The sequence below is a fragment of the Acipenser ruthenus genome, chromosome 22 (genome assembly GCF_902713425.1).
Source record: "Acipenser ruthenus chromosome 22, fAciRut3.2 maternal haplotype, whole genome shotgun sequence".
NCBI classification, from domain to species: domain Eukaryota; kingdom Metazoa; phylum Chordata; class Actinopteri; order Acipenseriformes; family Acipenseridae; genus Acipenser; species Acipenser ruthenus.
The window spans coordinates 24836609-24862890 of NC_081210.1; the positions used below are offsets into that span (position 1 = coordinate 24836609).

At 38.4% G+C, this 26282-nt stretch overlaps 1 protein-coding gene across 4 annotated transcripts in view; it reads left to right on the forward strand.

Annotated features, from left to right (window-relative positions):
* LOC117431611 (serine/threonine-protein phosphatase 2A 55 kDa regulatory subunit B beta isoform) overlaps positions 1-24461 on the forward strand; it is an 85975-nt gene extending 61514 nt beyond the window's left edge. For all 4 annotated transcript variants that reach the window (XM_058996215.1, XM_034052726.3, XM_034052727.3 and 1 more), the window contains 8 exons: positions 6008-6105; positions 6888-7053; positions 7708-7820; positions 15999-16176; positions 16789-16953; positions 21459-21628; positions 21925-22016; positions 22737-24461. In XM_058996215.1, the coding sequence (XP_058852198.1) occupies positions 6008-6105; positions 6888-7053; positions 7708-7820; positions 15999-16176; positions 16789-16953; positions 21459-21628; positions 21925-22016; positions 22737-23016 (1262 nt within the window). In that variant the 3' untranslated portion in view covers positions 23017-24461. The remainder of the gene's footprint in view (positions 1-6007; positions 6106-6887; positions 7054-7707; positions 7821-15998; positions 16177-16788; positions 16954-21458; positions 21629-21924; positions 22017-22736) is intronic.
* Positions 24462-26282: the final 1821 nt, after the last annotated feature.

Sequence of the window (26282 nt, forward strand, 5' to 3'; positions counted from 1 at the left end):
GTATTTTTATTTCTGTGGATATTCACGGAGGTCTGATCGGGATCTCCTGCACAGTGTAATAATCCGGGATGCCACTAAACAGCTGTTCATTTCCTTTTAAACAAGAACTGTGTCTGAGTGGTAGCATCATTCACTGTGCTAATAATCTTGATGAAGTGCTATTGACTTACTGCAGGTGTGACACCTAATGACTCAATTGCCTGTTCTAAGTCTTCATTTGGCTGCGTTTTCCATTTATCCCATGACTAATGAACTGAGTTTTAGATTGTGAAGATGACCGTATCAGGGACATGATATACAGCTTTAACTAAGCTGTGACAAATAATTCCTATCAATAACTGCTCTTACTGCAGCCTTGTTCACAAAGCAGATACAGGTACTGTGCATTTAACTGCACTCTGTAAACAGTGTTCTAAAAGCTAAGAAAATGTACATCAATACCTGTGCAATAATTTTTCCTGAAAGGCAGTTTATCTGCTAGTTACTGGCTATTTCTCGGTTACCAGCGTTTACGTTTTGAAATCAATATATTTTTGAATACCACTGCATTTTTTCTACGTGGGTGACGTTGTGACCCCCTTCTTTTTAATCAGATCCTTCCATTTTTTATGTAAAGCAGTTATTTAATTGATTTAAGACCCAATCTTCTGTCATGGCAGAAGCATTCACATTACACTGATATGTTAATAAATAACATCGTACAGGAAGAAAGAAGAAAGAAGCATTTTTAATACACAGAGGGATGGAGGGGGGGAAAAGTGTATGATGTGTTAATTCTGTCTGCATAAATTATTTTCCCTGAAGTCATAACTGAATTGAATCGATCAGTCCCCTAGCCCACTCCTACTGTAACGGGTGATGTTCTGCTGTGTTTAGCACTTGCATATATCCATGTCTTTCTTTTCATTGCTGTTTTCTCTCCAGTAGTGACACACAAGATAACAGCAAGTTGTTTCCTATTGTACTGCAACGCATCAACAGATGGTTGAGCAACAAGGGCCACAAGCCCTCCATTCAAATGTGGTAGAATAGTGCTTTACCACACCACATTGTGCAAGGCCAGGGGATACATGTCTTATGACTGGCTGAAAAGACAAACATTCGAGCTGCTTACAAAGGGCCTCTTTCAGCGATCGCAAGCCAGTGCCATTGTTCCCTTGACACCATGCAAAACAGTGCTTGTCCAAATACTTTATTCTTTTACAAAAAAAACAAAAGAATTAGTCCTTTGATGGAGTCAACAATAGTGATAAATCTGAATAATGTCTTCATGCCTGCATAACGCAGAACACAATCATGGATCACTTAGTAATGAGGTGAAGGTTATTTTTGACTTTGTGCCGTGGTATTCGGTGGTTTGTTTGAACAGTCACTTTAATGACTATTCATTGAACCACTTGCTGGGTGTTCTGCTGCCTATGGGTTCGAGCTGAGTACTGGTATCATATGTGAGATACTGGACACCTGTTAAAATACATAGGTTAACGTTGTTTTTAAAACCAATCCCACACACATCGATTTCTCATTCTAGATCATACATTTCGGAGACATTACACACACCACATTTAATGAAGAATTATGGATGGATATGTTGCCTTTTGAAAACTGACAGATCTATGCTGACAGCAAAACACACTGCTACAGTATGCCTGCTTTGGAGCGCTGTTGACAAGAAAACCAATCTGCTACTTAATTATACATATGATATGTCCGACCTTTTTTTTGTCCAAAAGAAAAAAAAAACAGATTGCGCTTGCAATCAAGAAGGAACGGTTTCCAGGAATTTGGTTACTGATTTTACCGATTTTTTTTTTTTTTTTTTTTTCCCTCGGGCAGATTTCTACACAAGACATATCCCAGTGTAAAATCAGCACAGACGGGCCTGCTGGGAACTCTGCTAGCCTTTGCAGTGAGTTTATAAAGAACAAGTAAATAAAAATATGCTTGCTTAAGCATACAAAATAAACCTGATGGATTAAATACAAGGGAAGGGGAAAATAGGGCAGTCTGTATTCTGGAAGCAGATGGGTAATAAATGCATGTGGGCGTTTGTAAGCCAGCAGCATTTTACAAGCAGTGTTCAGCAACGAAAGAACGGTACATGAATAGATGCATAAAGATTGCATTACATGGAACTGTTATGGTACAGAAACGCATTTGCATAAATTCTCAGGAAACCAGCAGAGTTACGGTAGAAGCAGATCAAAAGCTTTTCATTCTGCCAGTAGTGTCTCAATAAACATTTTTGTGATTGAATATATTTTTTGTAAAAGGCAATTTTTGCAGTTGCTGCACACTATCTCCATGGAAACCCTTTGCTTAAATTCTCCACACTGCAGCCATTAAAACTGTCTAGGGGTGTGGCGAAAAATAACACCATTTTCGCAATCCCTTAAGAATACTTCTTCACTTGAACACTTCTTCGGAGAGAAACCAATATATTATTTATTTAAGAATCTTCCTTTCTGCCTTTATTTTAAACAATACTGTGTTACAGAACAATTTCCACTTGAATTTCATTGTATTAATATGCATACAGTGCAGCAGTAATGGATTCTGAGCTGTTTCAAGAGAGGAGGTGCAGCAGCCTAGTGTTATAGGGTCTCTGATAAATGATATCATAACAGAGATATTATTACATTTTGGGGGACCCTGAGTGAACATGGCTAAAGGGCACTAGCACATAATAAAGATACCGACACAGATGCATCTCATTGAAGAAGACAAAAGAACATGTTTGAAAGGTAGGTATTATGTCAGTGATTTACAACAATAGAATAAAGAGCCTATTAAGAATAAAGGAATGCTTGGAAGACTTAAAGCTCCATACTGTAGAAACAGCCTTTTACCAGCAGTACGACAGCGTATAGAATTTGAATTACTAGGTTTAAAAACCTTTCCATTTTATTAGTTAGCTTTTCGTGTCTTCAGACTAAGTTTGATATTGCATTCCATGATTTTTATTTAGAGTGAAAGGAGCATATTGCGAATGATGGATGACGCACTTAATTTTGACAACCTGATATCATTCATGTGTTGTCTTATGATGAATATGTAGATGTCCTCCCCATATTTTAGCGTGTGCAATGAAGATTGTCTCATAGTGTCTCTGTGTGGTAATGCTCCCCTCTGTGTTTGAGCATCCATCAAACTGCTCAAAATGGGACTGGGAAGGAGGGGCAGTGCTGATCCCACGTTTTTCAGGTTTTATACTAAATCACACTGATTGATATAATTCAGAGTCAGTAAATTATACTGTATATGTGTATCAGTTGTTCTGTCTCTCAAAAAAAAGACTAAAAAGACAATGGCCAGTGTTTTGGCCAAAAGACTCCAAATTCTACATAGTAATTTGTCCAAACGCCTTAAAGTTTTATAGTCCTTTGGTCAAAGTCCTGGTTAAACAGAGTGCCTGCAATGTATAAATAGAGTTGCTTAACAGTCAAGTGAATTAACCCGTTTCTCCTGGTAAAAAGGCTGTAAAGCAGTAATGCTAGGCTGTTGGCAGCAGTGGACTGCATGGAAGCGGTTGGTAAGGTTGGCATCTGGTGTGGATGTCTATGGGTGCCAGTCTCAATCTGACCACAGAGCACAACCCTCCTCTTCTTTTGCTACCATACAAGTTAGATTGCTCTACGAAGCGTACTTTTTTACTACTCAGATTACATGGAAGCGATCCAAAGAGGTCTGGATCTGGTCTTTTGAGGTTGTCATCAAGATAAAAGCACTGTGCATACAATGACAGTATAACTCTTTGATGCCTGTTTGCTAGCAGTGCTTTAATAAAAAAAAAACTATATATATATATATATACCCACTACCGGTCAAAAGTTTTAGAACACCTCCATTTTTCCAGTTTTTATTGAAATTTACGCAGTTTAATGTCTCAATGTACTCTGAAATTAGAACAAATAAACAATTGGAGATAAAAAAGAAATCATGGAATCGTTTTGTTTAACAAAATTTAATCTAAATTTTTGACTCATCAAAGTAGCCACCTTTTGCAGATATAACAGCCGAACACACTCGTGGCATTCTTTCTACAATGGAAATCAAATATTGTTCGGAAAGTTCTTCCCAATACTTGCAGAAGTTCCCACAAATGTGTTGCACTTGTAGGTTGCTTTGCTTTCACCCTTCTGTCCAGTTCATCCCAAACCAGCTCGATGGGGTTTAAGTCTGGAGACTGTGCTGGCCATTCCATGATTTGAAGCCTACCGTGTTGTTCTTTTCTTCTAAGGTAGTTCTGACATAGCCTGGAGGTATGTTTTGGGTCATTATCTTGCTGTAGGATGAACCCCTGACCAACTAGGCGTATACCAGAGGGTATTGCATGGCGCTGCAAAATGCTGTGGTAGCAGTTTTGGTTCAGGGTGCCACTCAATCTGTGCAAGTCGCCGACTCTGGATCCAGCAAAAGAGCCCCAGACCATCACGCTTCCTCCTCCATGTTTGACAGTTGGTGTCACACACCGAGGAACCATCCTTTCGCCTACTCGACGGCGTACAAAAACCCTGCGTGATGAACCGAAGATTTCAAATTTTAATTCATCGGTCCATAAGACCTTCCAGTCTTCAGTAGTCCACTGGCGGTGCTTTTAACCTCTGGCAGTTTACCGCTTACCTTTGTACCTTTTCAGGTTATTCACTGGACTTGAACTGCTTAAATTTAAATAAAAACTGGAAAAATGGGGTTGTTCTAAAACTTTTGACCGGTAGTGTATATAGATAGATAGATAGGTAGGTAGATAGATAGATAGATGGATAGATTGATTTGCATCAAGTCATGACATTGATATATTATCATGACATTGATAATAAGCCAATTGATATATTATTATTATTATTATTATTATTATTATTATTTATTTCTTAGCAGACGCCCTTATCCAGGGCGACTTACAATCGTAAGCAAATACATTTCAAGTGTTACAATACAAGTAATACAATAAGAGCAAGAAGTTACTCTGCTAATCCATTGTTCTCATTTCTGTCAGGTGACGTTAATTAAACATTAGATTTTGCAATGCAGTATAGTATAATAAAATGTAGGCAGGAAGAGCAAAAAAAAAAAAAAATCTATTGCAGATGAATTCATTCTTCCTGTGACGTGATCTGCTGTCACATTGATGTCATGTGACTCTCCGGGACCTTGTCATGCTTACTTAACAAGAACAGAGTCTGCACGTTAATGCCTGGATCCCCTGTTCTCAATAGCACCAGAGTACTGTGCAATTATAATACTGTGAGATCTAAATTGGTGTAATTAGACCCATGGAAGTTGTATGTGAATTTGCATATCAATAAAGCAGTGCAAGGAATGTTGTGACTGATTATACTGTCCTGGCACAGTTGCAAGGTCATTAAGAGAAACGGTCAAATTAGAATGGTCTTCTTCCATTTGCGGTACTTATTAGCCCAATAAACTGTTGTAAGCAAAGACATCATTCTGAAAAATATATTTGAATGTGTCAAGTCAAGCTGCATTATGTGTTTGGAGAATGCGATACAATTCACCTTAGTTTCAAAAGACAAAATCAAAACATATTATTGTTTGACCATTGCATTGTTGATAATAACATTGTTTTATTTATTTTCTATGCCTGATTTGTCTATACCTTTGTGGTACACAGTGCTCCATCTGCTCCTTTTGTTAAGTTTACCCCTTAGTGGTGGTAACATCTTGTGTGTGAAAATACAATTGCAAGGTTAATAATGCTGTCCAGATACCAAACACATTTATAATAATAATAATAATAATAATAATAATAATAATAATAATAATAATAATAATAATAAAGTATAGTACAATGAGTAATGGTTCTTAAACCACATAATACAGTATTTAAACCACAATCTGTATTCTGTTATTTTTAGTCATTAAACTGCAATCATTTTACATAGCACACAACCTAAAAAAAAACCAAATCTCATTGAATATGATTAATTTAAAATGGCCAGACATTTCTCTCTTTCTCAGCTAACAAAGTGCATCTTTTGTCTTTCAGCTGACATAATCTCCACTGTCGAATTCAACCACACAGGAGAGTTGCTCGCGACAGGGGACAAGGGAGGGCGGGTGGTAATATTCCAGCGAGAGCAGGAGGTAAGTGCCGCTGAATGTCAAACCCCAGTTTTATTTTCTTTTGAAGCAGCTTCACGCTGGCATCTAATCCTCCCCTATAGAACAGATTGTCTGCCTGTGTCGTCTTCAGAACAAATAAGCGTCGGCCTGCCGAGTAAAAAGCCTTTCCGCTAATGCATTTGTTATTGATTTGCGGACCTCCCAAGATCTAATCCACCCCTGATTTTGGAATTGACTTTTTAAGGATCGTTAGAGGGATGTTTAATACACTCTTCTTTTCATTGTGCTACATGAATTAAACTGCTTGGCCTGTTTAACCAGACATTTGTATAAGTGCTGCCTCTCGGATGTTTTGTTTTATATATGCAAAATCCTAGTCTAGTTATGTTGTGTCTGTTATATATTTCTTCCTTCTGCTTTTCTCTTTTCAGTAAAAGTAAGTAATAAGCATTTCTTGTTAATGATTGAGCTGGAAGAGTCATTTATTTGCATAAGAAGTCAGGGAGACAGTCTATAACAAATACAAGTTCTCAGCATGTATTTATGTTATTAGGTTCATTTTATTTTTGTTTGTATTTTCCATGACGTTTTGACAATTAAGTAAATGTTTCACCTATCCTCCTGCATCATGGGAAACACACAGCGGCCGAAGGCTACACAGACCTCAATTGGAGGAAAGTGCATACGGGTTCCAATGTAGGACCTACGATGCAGGGTGCTTATCAGCATGCATTGTGTTTGTCTGGAGCCAGTATCATTGTATTGCATTTCATTCTCTCTCTCTCTTGCTGTTTCCTATTAAGAGTAAAAATCAGCCTCACAGAAGAGGGGAGTACAATGTCTACAGTACCTTTCAGAGCCATGAGCCAGAGTTCGATTACCTGAAAAGCTTGGAGATCGAGGAAAAGATCAACAAAATCAGATGGCTTCCTCAGCAGAACGCAGCATACTTCCTGCTGTCCACAAACGGTACGTTACAAACAGTTCTGCCACTAGCGCTGCTACGCACGCTCCTTCAGAGTTTCTCTGTGGGCCCTTCCACTTCATATCTACACAGTGATGAGTCACTGTATTGTTCTGTAGAAGCTAGTTTAGTAATCACCAGAATGGTCAAACTCTGGAAGATAAGTGAACAAGATAAAATGACTTTAGACAGGCTGTGGAAGCAGAGTTGTCTAACTCCAGTCTTCAGAAGACATTCCAGACCGACTAAACTAGGGCCATTCCAGTCTAGGTATTTGTTCTGACTATAGACTAAATGACTTAATTGTACCAATTAAACTATTTTCTGGGTCATGATCAGTTCACTCTTTAAATCATAACCTTTAAATGGAGGCTATGTGGTCCAGTGGTTAGAGAAACTGTCTTATAACCAGGAGGTCCCTGGTTCAAATCCCTGCCACTGACCCTGAGCAAGTCACTTAACCTCCTTGTTCTCCGTCTTTCGGGTGAGACATCATTGTAAGTGACTCTGCAGCTAATGCATAGTTCACACACCCTATAGTCTCTGTAAGTCACCTTGGGTAAAGGCGTCTGCTAAATAAGCAAATAATAATATTACATCTTGACAGTTGTGCACCCCTGGCCATAAATCTAATATTTCATTTCAACGTTTCTCTTCAGATAAAACAGTCAAACTCTGGAAGATCAGTGAAAGAGATAAAAGACCGGAAGGTTATAATCTCAAGGATGACGATGGCAGAATTCGAGATCCTTCCACAATCACAACGCTACGGGTAAGAATACATTATGTTTGTTTATGCAGAACAAGTTTTAGTTTGCATGACCTGACAAGCTACATACATTTTGGAAGACCAGTTTATCCTGTTAAAACATTTTTTTTTTTTTTTGGCTTCCGGGTTATGTATTTATTATTATAATTATTATTATTATTATTATTATTGTTATTATTATTATTAAAATCCCTGTGTTCTGTTCGGATTCCCAGGGATATATAAGTGCAGTCCCACAGGGGTGTAAAGGGTTAATGGGGACACGATGCGCAGCAGGAGGAATTCAGCAGGCATGACCTTGGCTTTACATATACATGTCTTGAAGGACAGGCTCAACCGCCCCCCCCCCCCCCCCGCGTGCTGTGCCATGGTTTTGGTAGATGGAGCAGGTCCAAGTTTTCCCAAGGCACAATTCAAATCTGTTACTTTTGGTCCAGAGGTCAGCTGTTCATCTGTGCCGCCAACCTCCCCCACCATGGTGTCTGCCTTTTTACAATGATAGTTGAATTACAATTCAAATCACACGGGACCATTAAAAAAGAATATAAGAATACTATATAGTGTTTTAACTAAAACATAATAATTGTATATAAAAACATGTTCTGTAATGTACTCCAATTTGTGAAAGGAGAAAAACACCAACTCATTTTTACAAAACTGGAACCAATTAATGATCTAAACATTGTTGGATTTAAGCAGCCTCACTCTTTAATCCAGCTGTGATTTTCCCCACTTGGACATTTACTGACCCACTTATTAGCATTGCGAAAAATCAAACACTGCATGTTTTAGAGCTACGGTATTAAGATCTGCTACTGTTTTAAATTAGGGGTGGTCAAAGTTCGCCTTCCACTCCTGTCTTTGTTCCAGCCCTGTTCTAGATTATTTAATTGAACCAGTTAAACCTCCATCCAGACCCTGAAGTAGTTAATGATCTCATTGTACCTGTTAAACCTGGAGTGGATCGGCCCTCTGGGACCGTGGTTGGACACCCCTGGTGAAATAGACCACAAGGTCTCTTAAGCACTCTCAATTTGCTTGTTTCTCATTTTGTAACGTTAACAAGGAGCTTTCTCCATAAATTACAGACCACTTTAAATGCTTAAAAAAAAAAAAGCCTGTATTTTTTTTTAACAGGGTATTCTGGTATGTACAATCATATAACTGTCCATACAGGGTGTACAAACATAGCTGTGAGAATATTACAGGCACCTAATTCAATCTGAGGCAGTGCTATGCACACACACACCAGCTGCCTAATAATACCTGACATTAACAATTATTTCAAAGTGATGTTTCAATTGGTAATACTTGTAGTTGAGGGAGACAAAGGTATGTTTAACACTAGCTTTGACTACTGTCTCCTTTAGCCAAAACTGATTGTGTCTTTTTAATGTTACTCTGCAAACCGTGTCTGATTTCGACAGATGCTAATACCTACACTCTACAATATCTAGATAATTGGTTGCTGTAGTTTGACAGTGATTGTTAGTGTACGGTTTACATGTTATTTGACTGTGTAGAAATGTTTCAGTTTAATAAGAGAAGGTCATGATTTTAATGTAATTTATAAATTAAACCGAGAAAACCAAGTAGCAGTCACAATCCTTGTGCATGGATTATTAATGTGTTTTATCAAGAGGAATTCAATAGTGTAGAGAACCTGTTATTTTAAAGTTACCTGCCTTGTGTTTCTTACCTACTGTATATCACATGAAACATGCTGAGTACTCTGTAGAGATCGACGTAGACAGTTCCTTGTCATGACAAAAGTTATCTGAAAACAAACCCAACATGTTGACTACCCGTTTACTGTGTGTAGACTCAATATATTGGACAGGCCGCAATAGAGCTGCATTACTTACTAGCTAGCAATATTATTAGCCAGTAATATTTACAATGCATTTCTGATGCTTGCTACTTGTCTATATCTTTTGGAGTGTGATCTTGTTAAAATAGCGAGGAAGATTCACTTTTCTATTAAATTCGGATCTATAATCGCATTTTACAGTGTTAAGCAGCAGAGATGACAGATGGCCTACTTTTCTGTCAGACAGCTAGCCAATGACTGTCATCAGCCCAGTCTGGTGACTGATAGAAGTGTTCACAGGGGTGATAGCCATGAATAGCATTAGTGATGCTCTGTGCAGATGCTCCCTTGATGTGGGTAGGTGTATTTATAGTACCAAACCCTTTTCTAAAATCATCGTCTTGATAAGTATCCCTGAGTTGTTACCACTGCTCCCTTCTCTGTTCTGCAGAAGATCATTAAACTTAGAGAATATAGCGCAAGGACAGTGATGTATGGTGATGTATGTCTCAAGCCTGCAAAAATCCCATTTGGAGCATGAAATTTATGTGTGGAAAAACATGAGGTGTATTTATCACACCATGCAGGCTGGAGGTGGGAGCGTCTTTGTGGAATGGAATGTACCTTCTGGGATTCTGTGGGATCTAATAATAAACCCACCTTTTGATTCCAGCTCCTGCTCCTTTGTAAACTCTTTGTAAACCATTCATGCTTGATTCTCACAAGGCAAGCAATTCATTATGGTCTTTTTTTTCTTGTTCCATTTCTAGACTAATACAAGCTGTACAGAGATTCTAAATAAAAAATAAAAAAATCAGTGCTGATAAAAAGAAAAAATATATTTAACTTCTAATCATTTAGGATCCATGCAACAGCAATTCAATGTTAGAAGTTTCCTAAGCCTTCTATCTACTAAAACAAGTTGCGTGCAGATCAATTCTAATATGGAGACACTGGAGGTGTAAGAAATACTTGGTCCTACAGGTTAATATACATTACTGCTGGAGGGCAGGTTGGAATAGAAAGGGAACAGTGGTGAGGCAAGTTTCCAGATTTTAACCACACTGGGCAGCAGGGGGTGACTTTTTTAATGACAAGATGAGGGTTTATCCACATGGGTTGAGAATACTATCCCGCCATGGTGAGTGAAGCTGTCAGTGTTGGCATGCAGCAGATACTGTACAGCAGGACCTGAGGCTGCTTACACACACGTCTGCTCTCGATACAGAGACTCTACAGGGACACATGTGAGAGATGATTACTGTACTAGGCAGCAATTTCAAAAGCAAGAAGCAGGACAATAAATGAGGTTTAAACCTTGTCCTTGTGAAACTTAGGATCATTTTTTTTATCTCGTGTTATTTGTTCAATTTTAGATCATTTTCTTATGTCTTTGCTGCACATGCATCTAATCTTCTTTATATAGCCCTTGATCCCTCTGCATTTCATGTGACATTTGGAGATTGCTTGAAATCGTTGTGGATCCGTGTAGAGGTAAAATTCACCAAAGGGTCTAAGGTACCAGGCTTAAAAGCTCACACGGCACTGTATAGCTGTCAGAGGTTCATGGTGTAATAAAACATTCAGGAGATAAAGCAGCCATGTCCGTGTGCATGCGTGACATGTGAAAAATCACTGCAGCCAAGACAGGCGACCCATTTCACATGTGCTATAAGAAGGGTCTTATTTTTAATCTTCTGAAGCGTTGGATAGAAAGAGCAGAGGATTTACCCTCTGTCTGTTTAAGAGTAGTGCTTATGAGACTGGAATGCCAAAAGAGCTAGCTTGTGTTATTAGCTTACAGTGGAGAGGAAAACAAACAGAGACTAGTAGAAAGCTTATATATTTAATTGTAGTGCTAACACGGGCTACGTAATATTACGTTAGATCCGTTTGATTATTGTAGTAACAGTTTTTGTTATTGCCAGGCTTCTTTTATACAGCTACCTCTTTACAAGGCTGTGGTTGTATTTCTGCCTTTTTATATCTGAATCCTCTATTTGAATAGTTATTGGTGCCTCTTAATAACAAACACCTATAATTCTCAAAGTGGTTGGCTGTCAGCTACAGCCTTATAGAGAGGTGTTGCTGTATCAGTGATCAATAGGTTTTGATAGAAATATTGGTAACACTTTGTAATAAGTGTGAAGACATTGAGTAAGACTTGTAACCAACACGTCGGTAGATCAGATATTAGAACGTTTCTTTTTAGTATTACGGAATCAGTGTCTGCATCCCAAACATTAACATGAATTAAATGTTCACCAATGTTTGTAATTATTAAATGTATCCTGCTGAATTGATGCTTATTTCAAGTTTATTCAATAGGAAATATGTCCGCTCATACAGTGTTTGAATTACTGACCCTTATTGTGACGTTTAACCGGAATATTGAACCTTAGACAGATACCTAATTACTGTAATAGTGTCTAAATTAGAGGACATGCCTAAGAGTTACCTGCTCCAGCAGGTATTAAGTTCTCCAATCAAGTCCTAGTTGGAATGGTATCAAGGTCATTAGCCATGTCCCTCTTTGCCAGGCGCTGTGGGATTTTAAATATCCCAAGATAGAGCAAGATTGAAGTAAAAAAAAATCGCATGTGAAGGAAATACACTAACCCAATACATTTTGTATTGAAAGACTTAAAAATAGAATATTATAATATGCAAGATTATAAAACATAAATCATTTTTTCTAGTATCTTGAAACAAAGGTCCAGAATCTATCATGCATTTTAAAAGAATACTGTAAGAATAGTCTACTGTATTTCAGGAATACATGTGTATCGATCTCATGTAGATAATGTGGAAAAAAACAGCACCAGGGATACTACCGCTTGTGATTTTTAGGACAAAATGGTTGTCATTCTCTTGTCAAAGAAAACATCTCAAGTTTGCTGTCTTTACAGGTCTGCCTGTGGCCTTGATTAACAGTCGTACATGTACTTCAAAAAATAGTAGAAAAGAGCCGTATTCTACACACAACTCGCCCATATGAAATCAAATTAACCTCTGCTATGTTGCTCGTATTGCTCTTGACCAGGATCGCCCCTTGCAGGATTATTCTTGTTCATACGTTTGCAGTAGAATTACACTTTAGTCATGCTGGCCCTGCCCCGCGCTTAATATTATTATTAGAGTGATGTGCAGCATGAAATGAAAACTGCAGATCCACACAGCCAATTTGTGTTCTGTTTGCTCTTTGTGTGCCGTTGCATTGGTCTCTGTTATTAGCTGGAGGATATGTATGATTACCACAAGTTTTAGTTGCATATTCCTTTTGATTTTTTATGTTTGCATGCTTGTGCATCAGTACGCACAGCAGAACACCGTAATCTACGGCAAGAAAACGATTGGGGAACAGTTTAGAAGGTTAGGTTTGCAAGCCGTGCAGAATATCCCATTACCAGCATTGCCATACTGTAGATTTAAATGACCGTTTTATGATGAAGATTTATTCATGTTGAGCTTCATCCTTATCTTCTGCTGGTCTTCGTTTGGCTCAAAGCAGATATTATTACACCCTCCCCCCCGCCCAAGATATCAAGGAAGCTCTGTCTGTTCATGACTGGAAATAACAAGTAGGTTTTAAAACTGGCCCAAGTGCAAAAAGGCTTTCAGATCAGCTCTCTTGTAACTAGCATCTATGTCAAGTTGCACACATTCGATTTAGTATTGATGTGAGATTTAACGAAGGGTCTGGGTTTGATATCCATGTCCACTGGAAGTGAGTACATCCATAGAAACAGGCTTTGGGGGGTGGGTGGGGGGGGGGGGTGTAATTAGCCACTGCTGGCTTTCAGAGAAAATCACCAAGGCACCAATGATGAGCTAGGTTGACAGGAGTGCTTTTTAATGTTAGTGATGGTCATTTATTTGGGTGTAGGATACTGAACTGATTTTGGCTTTATTGCGTTGGTTTAGTCATTTGTTTGTTCCACACAAGACATTGGCTCTGTTCAGCAGGGATCACTGAAGGAGATGGCTTCCATTTCTTCTCATCTATACCAGCAAATTACAAAAACATGTCGGCACTCAATGAATATACTTCGTTCGCTTCACTATTTTGGTTGTGTTGATGTAGATTACTGAGATAAGGTGGTCACACAGGTTCAGTTTTATACTAAAATTGTGTTTTTGTTATACTAGTTCTAATTTACAGAAATTTCAAATGGGAGATGAAGCATGCACAACTCAAAAGTCAGCTCATTTCAAATGTAAAGTATGTGAATTAAATAAACAGCAGAATGCAATATATTAATATTAATGTAATCTTGGAAAGCACGTAGTGTCCTCTAAACCGTGAATTAAAATCCAATTAAGACATTTTTAAAAGCTTAAAAGGTTGTTTTTTAAATGTATCTCCTAATAGAGTCCCATATGTTTAGTGAATTATGACACAACTATCGTAGTATCCTGCTGATTGCAAAATGATGTTGTTTAATCTTTGATTTGAGATGAACATTTTGGGCATGATGTGCTATTAAAAAACAAATCATACTGGCTGGTTGTAAATTGAGGGAACCTGAGCATTGTAAAATATCCTGAAGGGAGACGAGACAAACTCTGAAGAACAATACCACAGTGGCTATCAAACTTCATAAGCCTACAACTCGTAGCTTTTTAAAAATAGTTAATCATGTGCAATTTACTGATAAATGTATGCAGATTCAGAGTTCCTTTGTCTTTTAAAGCAGCAGCTGGTATTCTCAGCGTTTTTGACTAATTATATAGGTGTATAATAGATGTCATCACAGTGTTGGTGAAATCTGGGTTTAAGTTCGGTTTGCTCAAGTTGTTCAGAACGTCAGTGGGAAATGGAGTGGGATGGGGGAGGGAGGGTTAGGTCGGCCAGGGTGTCCTCGGCTCACCGCGCACCAGCGACCCCTGTAGTCTGGCCGGGCGCCTGCAGGCTTGCCTGTAAGCTGCCCGAAAGCTGTGTTGTCCTCCGACGCTGTAGCTCTTGGGTGGCTGCATGGTGAGTCCGCAGTGTGGGAAAAAAAAGTGGTCGGCTGATGGTACACACTTCGGAGGACAGTGTGTGTTCGTCTTCGCCCTCCTGAGTCTGTGCAGGGGTGGTAGCGGTGAGCTGAGCTTAAAAAAAAAAAAAAAAAATTGGCCATTCTAAATTGGGAGAAAATAATAAAAATAATTGGCAACGACTAAATTTATAATAAAAAAAAACCCCTGTTCTTCTACGGTATTCCTACCCTAGCTTTAGCTGCTGGTTAATTCAGTTTACCAGGGATTCTTTTGAGCGTTTTTCACGGTAATTATTACAATTACCATATTAAGAAGTAAAAATGTCTAGTATATGGATTCAGTTGGATCACCTCTGTCATTGTGGATGGAATAGCACATTGCTGCCTTGCTGTTGGTGCTTGTCAAGCTTCTAGTTGATCAACACTTAGAGTTTGCAGTGTCTGACACACTACACAAGCACCATTGTTTAAAAGGGAATAGTATTCCTGCAGCACAAAAAAAAAGGTAGACAGCTGCACGTCACATTTAACATTCATGGGAATCCTAAAGTCTTTTATCCTGGAGCTGACTGGGGCACCTTATTATAAGGAAAGGAAAGCTGGATTCCCTGCAGAGAGAAGGGCACCTGCAGTACTTTCAAAATGATCACTGGTAAGAAGTTTTAAGTGCATCTTAACTTCAATTATAGTTCTGGCAACTGCAGAGAGAGGTGTTCAGTGCTGAGGTCTTGGAAGCAGTTTGAGAAAAATATTGTCCTTTAAGCAACTCCTTGAGATCACTGCCTCAGGCTTTATCCTAATATTGTACAGTGCCATTTGCTGTATGGATTCTCTATGTAATAAAGTGTCATTTTCAAAATGACATATTGCATGGCTAGAATAGAATCAAATTATATGCTACAAATAACAACAAAAAAAAATCTATAGCATTAAAGCCCAATAACTTCAGCATCATTCCATTTTTGACCTGTGAGATAAGTAAGCTTGTTTCATATGAAACCTTTTATAGCCCTGGCTGGTGGATGGATTGCTTTGTATTGCTTTTCTGTGTATAGAGTGCAATGGGTTAGAAGCACCAGGGTCTGCACACTGACACACTGACAGAGCCACTCAGAGCGCAGAAGACAGTGTTTCATTAAGGGGCAATTAAAGGAAGCTCTCGGAGTGTAGTTCAGGCCACCGACTTGGTGAACAACCTGAATATGCTGTAATGATGTGCTTTCAGATTTGTTTAACCATTTACTTCCTGTTGCCTGTTAATGTTAAATGTCCTCCTGATGGAAACTGCCCTGTAGTTGCATCAAAAGCTATACGCTTACAGTATAGGCTGGCACAGTGTGTTTTAAAGTGTGATTGTGAAGGCTTCTTGTTTGACCTCTGCTCCCACAGGTACCTGTACTGCAGCCCATGGACCTCATGGTTGAAGCCACGCCCCGGAGAGTATTTGCCAACGCACACACATATCACATCAACTCCATATCCGTCAACAGCGACTACGAGACCTACATGTCCGCAGACGACTTGAGGATCAATCTCTGGAATCTGGAAATAACTAACAGGAGCTTTAGTATCCTTTTGCGTGTTTCAAAAAGCAAAATGTATTTGCATACTGGACATGTCTGCGGAGCAGATCAGACTTCAGGTTTAAGTCTCATCCAAAGGTCAGCGGCACCTCTTACAATAAGTTACCTCCTAACACAATCAAATAAATGGTCTTACTTCTGACCTCAGGTGTAGTATAGTCAGTTGTTTTACAGGGTAAAAGCCCAACGAAGAATCAAACAGAAAAATATATTTTAAAGGGCTACACTGTTACTGTAATTATTGGTGTAAAATGTTATTGATATAAAACAGTGGACTATACAGTACAATGTTTATCAATGGCAAGCCCTGTGTTTTGTGTAACCATCACTGTCAATACACATGTCTATATGCTGCAGTAGGACTAATGTTTGAAAGGAGTTATAACTGCAGTTTTTTCTAAAAAATTCATGTGTGTGTATATATATATATATATATATATATATATATATATATATATATATATATATATATATATTTATTATACACTTATATTTGTGGTATGGCAATAGAAGCCCGTGCTGAATGAAGCACAAGCTGCATGTCTTGCACATGAATTCTGCTGGTTTCTGTTTGTTTCCTGACCTCGCTGTGTCAGACATTGTCGATATAAAGCCTGCCAACATGGAGGAGCTGACAGAGGTGATCACAGCCGCAGAGTTCCACCCCAACCAGTGCAACACCTTCGTCTACAGCAGCAGCAAGGGCACCATCCGGCTGTGCGACATGAGAGCGATGGCGCTGTGCGACAAACACTCCAAATGTAAGGCTTTTTAGTTCTTTTTCATGATCACTTTATTAACAAAAAATGCCAAGCGCTGGCTAGATGTTGAACACCTTTATTGCACTTATTAATGTACTTGAGCAGAATGCCTGTTCAGATAATTGCCTTGCCACTTTCTAGTGTGTTAGACACAGTCCAACAAGACGAAAGGTTTGGAAGACCATGTGAAGAAGGACTTATTTCCTCACTCCCCAAGTAATAAAAACCAAGGCTCTAAGTGCACTGATTCCTACTCAGAGCTCAGAAAGACATGTCATTGCTACTGATTGAACATTGAAATCCACCCCCGGGACAACTCATGTCCCCCTCCCCTCCTCCCGGAGTGACAGTGACCTGCTGATCATATATCGATAGCCCCATGCTAGTCTTGTAATATCTTTAACTTAACAAGTCTTTGCACCGGGGATCCAATTTAAAAACATTTGATGTTAGCACAACATTGAGAAATTCTGGAAATTATTTTTATGCAATATTCACATTTCTTTGCAGAAACATTAGCTTGTTTTTGCTGTAAACAAAACCTGTAAGAAAAAAGCTATTATCAACTAACTGACTAACATGTTAACAAAACTTGAGCATTTTTTGTAATGTCATTTATTGGTTAATACTTATAATACCGTATACTAACCTATTTATAAACTAATCCCTAGGTTGGGATTATTAACTTTATATCGTTACATTTTATAAAAGGCACTTTTGTAATGGTACTGTAGTAATGTACAGTAGATCAGCTCAGGTTTTTATTTTATTCTGTGTTTATCATATTAGCAATAGTTTAATATAGTAACTAACTAATAATACATTTCACAACATGTTAGTAAGCTAGTTGTTAACTGTTAATAAACTAAAATAGTTCCCTTCCAAATGAAGTGTGACCATTTCATTGAGATTTTTAAGTTATTGATAATTAAGAAAGCCATTGCCTGCCATGGTTTTTCATCCTATTTTCCCAATCTGATTTCTAAATTGACATCTATCTATCCAAGTACCTCCTTGATTGACTTATGAATTCAAAATCAATTCAATTCACAGTGAGGTTCTCGGTAGGTTAATGAATTCCAGGTTTTCCTCAGCTTTAAATAAGAGCCAAGCACTGTTCTCCTTGTTTTGATCACCATGACAACCCCGAGCCTTGGCTGCATTGGCAGTTCATCCAAGGAGAGACTCAGTTACCTCTCCTGACTTTACCTCTTGATCTTTTCCAGGCAGCAGCATACACAGCCCTGGCCCATCCTCTGGGGTGGGGCGGGTTGGGGCCGGGGGGGGTGGGGTGTGACTAAATCAGATAGTTCATCAACACCGAGAATGTGCATGTTTACATCTGTTTCCTCCAGTGAACTAGAATTCAGGACGTGATGAATACACGTTTTTATAAAATCGTATTCAGCAGTGTCTTGGATGGTGGCAGTGCTAAATATTAAAGGATTGTGTTCTGCCTCACTCAGGCTGTGTAAGCTACACTGCACTGCATTTTAAAAGGTTTGCATCTGCACAGACGGTCACACAATCAATAGCATGCAGCAATGCTGGGTGCTGGCTGCTTGTTTTTTGCTTGTAATGTTCTGGGTGATTTGCTGTTGGAGTGGTCCAGATACCACTGATGACCCTGCTCTTCTTGTCAAGCTAATCACACGCATTATTATAGAAAAAACAATTTCATGTTTCCATTCCCAAAGTGCAACGACTGGTTTGTTTGTTGTCATGTCAACCAACAAATGTGATCATTTGAAGTGCAGGGCAAACGATTAGAAGGTTAGAAATTACGGTCAGATCTCCCCTTTTAAAAGGAGGCAATGAACACAAACTATACCCTTGCACATCTGATATACAAATACACTGTGTCTTCCTGGTAGAGTTTGGTTCTGATTAAACCGGACACTGCACTGAAATTGCAACAGTTGCTTATTGAATTCAAAATAAAACCAACATTTACAACAAAATAGTGGCAATATAGACATCCTAATCCACTTTCTGATACCGACTTTTCAGTGTTCAGGAATCTCCTTGGGCAAAAATGTAACAGTACCCTTCACCTTGACCTGGGCTGTGACCCAATTAAAAACCACAAGTCGACAGGTTCACAACTCAGCTGATTCATTCGTTGCCTGATAGAATATTCCTCTCCAGTGTTCCTGTTGAGAAGAGACAGCAGACTGACCCTGCTCTCTGCTGTCAGAACACACTGAATCATTGGGCATTACTGGGTGATAAGGAGAATGATGTGGTCTGGGTTGTCATTGTTGGTGTTCCAGACCAGGGACTATACAGTGAATTATGAAGCAACACACATTGAATTCACCTTGAACATCGGATACAGGCACCGCCAACTCTAAACAAAAATGAACTGAGAAGAAAGTGTGTGTGAGTATGTGTGTGATATATATATATATATATATATATATATATATATATATATATATATATATATATATATACGGCTTAGAAAAACAACAATCTCTGATTGGTGAAACAGCATCACATGATCAGTGTGTATATATAGCGTATACCATGGCTTGCATACTAATGAGCTGCTTCACACTGAATAAATCACTACACACCACTACATTTTAAATTCCATGACAAACTGCCATTTTATTTGTTATTAGTTACAAAACCACAGCCAAAAATGAGTGACATTCCACCTATTTCCTATAATATATTTGAGGATGAAACTCCAGATAACAGGTACAACACCAACTTTCCGAATGAAGACAGCATCCACCTGAAAAAATATTAAAGTAAGTGCACCAGCAAGTCAAGAGTAGACACATAACAATAGGAACAGCTAAATGAAATAGAAGAAAACAGATTGAAAAAAAAACACACACAAAACTACAACATGGGCTGTTAATGTACTTAAAGAAAAAAATATGTCGGGTGTCTGACAACTAACAAAAACATCTTTTGAGATCCAAAATTGAATATGTGTGCCTCGCATATAACGAGGACACAAACTCCCCTCAAGATCAGGCTTCAGCATCCATCACAGCTGCTCCCCTGCCTTCCTCAGTGCCATTTGAAACTCCGCCCATCATTGTGCTCAGGCCTCTCGTTACTAGTGAGATGCCACTTTCGATGCAGAAATTCACAATAAACGGACATGTGCAATTTATTTTTAATATGTGAACATTACATTTAATTAAATTAAGTTACATTTGGGACTATATTACACTGCTGATGTATACACAATAAAAGTTTTGGTTTTGTCTTAATTTAAAATGTGTTTGAATTATTTTAATTATTTTTCTTCCCCCAAATGACAGGTATCAGTGTTATAAGTGATGTAAACCACTTCGGGCTGTGCAGTTCCAATGAGTACGCCTCGGGCCTTATCACCACCCCAAGCGTGATATATATCATGAGAACGTCGTGGTTTATACCTTACATACGCAAACATATATAATTACACTTTGTAGACAATATATGCCTTATCAGGTGACACTACTCACACTCACACTACATTGAAACAGGTGATGCATTTGTAACTTAGCAACAACAAAACCAGCAGCGCGATTATGAAATTCACCGCTGAGAGAACGAGTCCTGAAATTCACTGACGGAGCTCATTTTTTATCTCGTGGGTCAGCGGGATTCCAGCTGGCTTGTGGAGATGGTGCTGTGAGCAATGCATGCTCTCGTTTGCAGACATATCAGTTGTTGGATGCTGCAGGCAGTTTTAGTTTCCCAGTCCAAAGATTGGAATTCCCAATGTGCTGAAAGCAGGGCTGCTGCAGTGTAGCAGAGGGAGCGTCCTTAATGTGCTGGCTGCGTTCCGTTCCTAGTACCCAGCTGATTCTGTTTCTACCGAGAGGCAGCAGCATCTTTTCACTGCTGCACGGCACACAGAGATGCTTCTTCCGTTACTTTATTGTTTTAAGTCATTTGCAAGAATACCCCACCCCCACCTTTTAGGATTTTTAATTCTAATTGAATATCATCCATCAATTCTGGGTTTATCTGTAGCCATTACTTATTATTTAAACATACTTTTTAGAAACCTGTGAGTTGTTTTTTGTTTCCCATTTGAAGAAACTGTTAGGCAAAGCCATATGCAACATGCAAACATTCAGTTTGAAAGATTCATTCTCTTCCCTCAATCATTGTCACTCACTCCAGGGGAGCAGATCTCCAGCCTAGACTGACGTGATTGAAAATCAATCCAATCTTCGCATTGAAGAAGTAAGGTCATGTTGCAAACGAGTTTCAGTGTTGTACAAAATGTTCTTTGCCGGGGCCCATTGTAATTGCTTTGTTTGAGGGGAGCACAGTGCCGGTCTGGTATTTAAGACAGCGCGTTCACACAAGGTGTGAGTCACAGTGGACTTCCTGTGGAAACACAGACTTCATTTTTACAAACTGGCTATTGTTTTCCAGCATGTAATGGCTTTTCCATTGTATTCAGAGATGGGAAGCCTTGTGTATTTACCCACCGTGCCACCAGTCCCTCTAACACTATCCACATGTTTGTCATTGTCTCTGTGCAGTCTTTGAAGAACCAGAGGACCCCAGTAATAGATCATTTTTCTCTGAAATAATCTCCTCGATTTCCGACGTCAAGTTCAGTCACAGCGGGAGGTACATGATGACCCGGGATTACCTCACAGTCAAGGTCTGGGACCTAAACATGGAGAACAGACCTATAGAGACATACCAGGTATACATTGTTCTTTGTGATCTCCTTCTTCAGCATGGTCCTATGCCCCTTGAAGAAGAATAGTCTGCTGTCTACTGTGGTTTGAGCATTGCATTTCAGGTTAGCAGTGTTCACAAACAAATAAACCTTATCATCATTATATTGTTCAGTTGTTGTGTTTTCAAGGCTTGAAGGTAAGAGTGAAACAAGTATCACAGATGAAGTAGAATAATCAACTTGACCATGTAAGCTGAAACACTGTATAGCTTCATGGTCCTTTGCAGCCCCACTTTTAAACCTGTATTTTCTTTTGTTAGGTGCATGATTATCTAAGGAGCAAGCTGTGTTCACTCTATGAAAATGACTGCATATTTGATAAATTCGAATGTGTCTGGAATGGATCTGACAGGTGAGTAAGATTGTTTTAATTTTTTTATTATTTAAAGGGCATATTACACATTTCGCAATCAGCTGACTTAAATTACTTTTTGCTTGTCTGTGACTGTTTCCATACATTTCAAATCTCTCACATGTCTGTACCATTAAATATACATGTAAAATGTATAGAAAGAGAAATATATATTTTTGTAAAGGCCAACGGCTATTCTCTTGAAATGTTGACATTTGGCTCTGATGTCTTAAGCTTAACACCAGCTGTAAAGGCTTTTTTAAAAATGTTATTTAAAAAGGTATATTTTTGTTTTATTTAATAGTGAATTTTGAGCCTAATCAATTTATCACTTATTTTCAAAGGAGCCTTTTAAAAGTATAAAGTAATTGATAAACTGAGACCTGACTGCTTTAATAATTGGTTGTAATGTTTCAACTTCCACCTTCTTAAATTGGTAGAAAAGCTAAGTAGAGTGATGATGTATGAATGTTTTGAGTTGTTCAAGTTTGAAACGTTCTACTTCAAATGACCTCATCAGTCTACCTGGCTGTTTCTACCATGCTGTCTGAAGAACGAAAAAGCCACAAGGTTGTCGCTAATTATTTAAATAGTTTTCAGTTTATCAATTACTTTGGTTTTGTATTAAGCATTTCAGCGATTTCTGATTCTCCTTGGGTATAGAGCTGTTTATCGAGTTTGAATTCTCGTATTATATGTATTTTTTTTTTTTGCTTACAGCGTTATAATGACCGGCTCCTATAACAATTTCTTCCGAATGTTTGATCGCAATACCAAACGGGACGTGACTCTGGAGGCTTCGAGAGAGAACAGCAAGCCGAGAGCCATCCTGAAACCTCGCAAAGTGTGCGTGGGAGGGAAGAGAAGGAAGGACGAGATCAGCGTGGACAGCCTGGACTTCAGCAAGAAGATCCTGCACACCGCGTGGCACCCTTCAGAGAACATTATAGCCGTGGCCGCCACTAACAACCTATATATATTCCAGGACAAAGTGAACTAGGATTCTTCTGTACTCCATCAGTACCAACTCTAGTGGCTAATTAGTAAATATTGGATTTTTTTTTTTTTTTTTTTTTTTTCAATCTCGTCACTTTTTTTTTGCGTTATAGTCTGGAATTAATAAAACATTGGGGGTGATCATTGTAATACAGGGGGACTTGTGTTTTAGAAAATAAAATCAATAAAAACAACCTCAGTGCCACAAATCCAACACTCCTGTTTTGATGATACTAGGTGCTGCTGGTCTGTTGATAGAAAACTGGATTTTTTTTTTTTTCTCTGCACAACCACCCCTATTTATTTTCACACACCTGCTAAAGGTTTTTTTTTTTTAAGTCTGTTTTCCAATTTGCCGCAGAAGGAAACTTTTAAATGCTATGTTTGAAACCTAAGAATTGCAAAAATGATCTATTCTTTGCTGTTTTTTTTTTTATTTGTTCTGTCTTCATAGTGCAATCTGTGCAGATGATTTAGTCAGACTATTGTTTGCGTGATCGTTCTGTGCTGAACAGGTCGTGTAAAATCCCACTGATGCGTCATGCAAATGGTACAGCTTCTCACGAAAGGAAGTTGTGATCCGAGCTGTCTGAACCCAAGCCAATGGGAGCGTTTCGCTGTGTTATCGCATCTCTCAACCCCGCTTCCTCATCTCAGTTCGGCTGGACTTGTATGGTACTTTTGAACGGACACTGCAAGGAGGGACTTCCAGTGAGCAGTTTGGTTTCTTTTTTAGAAGCCGTGGTGCCCGTGGAGCACAGATTGCTGAGCTTGTGAGCTAGTGGGTCTGTTCTGAACCAACCTGCCTTTTTAGCTGCGATCGACATCACTAAGCTTACATGGCTTGTCCAGATGGGGAGGGAGGTCTGTGAAGCCTCAAGTGTTATACGCCCCTTAGAATGGCTGCTGATTTTGAAATCCAGCTCATTTTATACTTGCAAGAAACCAATGCAATTTTATAAATACAAAAAAAAAAACTACTGAGTCCCAGTGCCTCATGTGAAGCATGTTATAAAATGCAGATTTGTGTGATAACTGATAACGATATTATATAGCTGTGGGGTAATGGAAGAAGCATTATAGTATCCTTGCCCCTGGTAAGTAACTTCTGTCCAGACAAGCAGTATTTGAAGGCAATGTCATGACTTCAAAATCAGCAGCAATTTCAGCATCACACTAATTAAAAGGTGTTTATTTTAAAAGAAATCCCTTTCACATTGCTATCTAAATCTTTTATTCATCTGTATATTTAATTTGTGTTTGTAAAAATGTGTTTTAGTTTATTTAAGTCATTGGTATTATTATAAATTAGTTCTATTTAATGTTTTTTATGCTGCTAATTTCTTAGGTATTTTGCTACAACCAGTGTTTGAACCTGTAATAGCTGCTTCTGGAAAATTAATGTCAAAAAGATTATACATAAAAAACAAAAAAAAACCTTTCTTCCCATCTGCATGTCCGTCCCTCCTGTTTGTGTGGTATCTGAGGTTAGAGAATATTGGAGCTTTGTACCGTGATGTAATCAAACAGGTGACAAACACTTATAAAATCAGGGAATTTTAGGTATAATTCCAATACATGTCTTCTAAAACAACTAAAGTTGTTAACTTCTTAATGAAACAAAGTTTTATAGCTCAGAATGTATTTAAATGTATTTAATTGTCATGCAGTCTTTATGCTTACTAGAATTCATTGAAGTAAAAAAAAAAGTTATGTCAGTTGAAACGAAGACACAGCACATGCCTCTGTGTTTCCAGTGGAGTCAGTTCCATTTACACTTTGCTGTCTGCATTACACATACAACATGCATTACTATCATCTTTAATGGGTTCAAAGAACGCAAGAGAACGCTCAAAAACAGAGCTTGAATTACCAAGGTTAAGAGATTTAAATTAAAGTAAAAAATAATGTGGATTTCACAATTGCTTACAAAACAGTGTTTCACCTTTAAATAGAAACTGGATTTCCTATACCTTTAGACTACTGTGGTACCTTGTAGCTCAGTATCTGTTTAAATATGCAGCACATGCATGTGGTACAGTACCTATGCATTGTTTATTAAAGCAGTAGGTACTATCCTTTTACATTTTTTATTTATTATTATTCTGTTGTGCAAAAGGGGAACCAACCTTTTAAAAAATGTTTTTTGATTTAGTAATTGTGGTGGTGGGAGGTGGGAGGTGGGTGGGCATATTGTTACAACAATTGCATACACAACAGTACAATTGCAATTTTTTGTTCCAAGCCTTCAAGACATGAAAAAGGCTTCTGGTTAGGGAACTATGTTGGGAAATGGAAATGTCTGATCATGTCAAGACACAACTGAGCAATTCATTCTTCTAACTAGAATTGTAACAGTTATCTGCATCCGATTGAAAAGCTTTAATACATGCAGTTTGAGAACCAGGGTTCACAGTTGTGTTGCACAAAAACTCCATACAACATTCTCAGAATGCACAAAGTAAAGAACTTTGTGTTGCACAAAAACTCCATACAACATTCTCAGAATGCACAAAGAACTTTGTGTTGCACAAAAACTCCATACAACATTCTCAGAATGCGTAACCCTATATAAGTCGCTGAAACAATTGAATTGGTTATCCTAGAGGTAGTATTTCTGTACATGTGTTGTCTAAAGAGCTCAAGAGCCAAATGTGTAGTACTTTTCTTCAATGGCTTTTACTCTGGGCACAGGTTTATCTTATCAAGGATGAACATTAGAGAGGCTGGACTCGATTGTCCTTCACTACTCAGTCACAGAAAAGAAGGACATGATCGTTCATCCATATAGATCATAATCCACAAAATAATCCAATAAAACCATACAAACACACAGCTGGGGGCCCTTTACAAAGTTCAGATGCAACCTTGTGTTTTGTATCTTTCCCTGAATGAATTAAGAACATAACTTCTTCTAAAAATCAAGTTACTGTATGGCCAGTACAAGACACTGAATGCATGGGGAGTGGTAGATCTGCCAATGCGGCCAGATTTTGTGTTTTCTATGGCAGTTCATGGGCTGGTAGGTTTATGGGTCAAGGCTGTCTGCTCTTCATCTGTCTGTACAGCTGGTACTCAATGCATCAGAGATTGTGACGAGTTCAACATCTCAACAGCAGAGCCACAAAAAAATGCATATATCTTTTAACATGCCCCTGTATTTAGAGTGAAGAATAGCCAAGAATCTAGCTGTGATTAAAATGCAGAGAGATTACTGTGCACTACAAATACTTATAAATTAAAAAAAATAAAATGTAGAAATTGAGTATT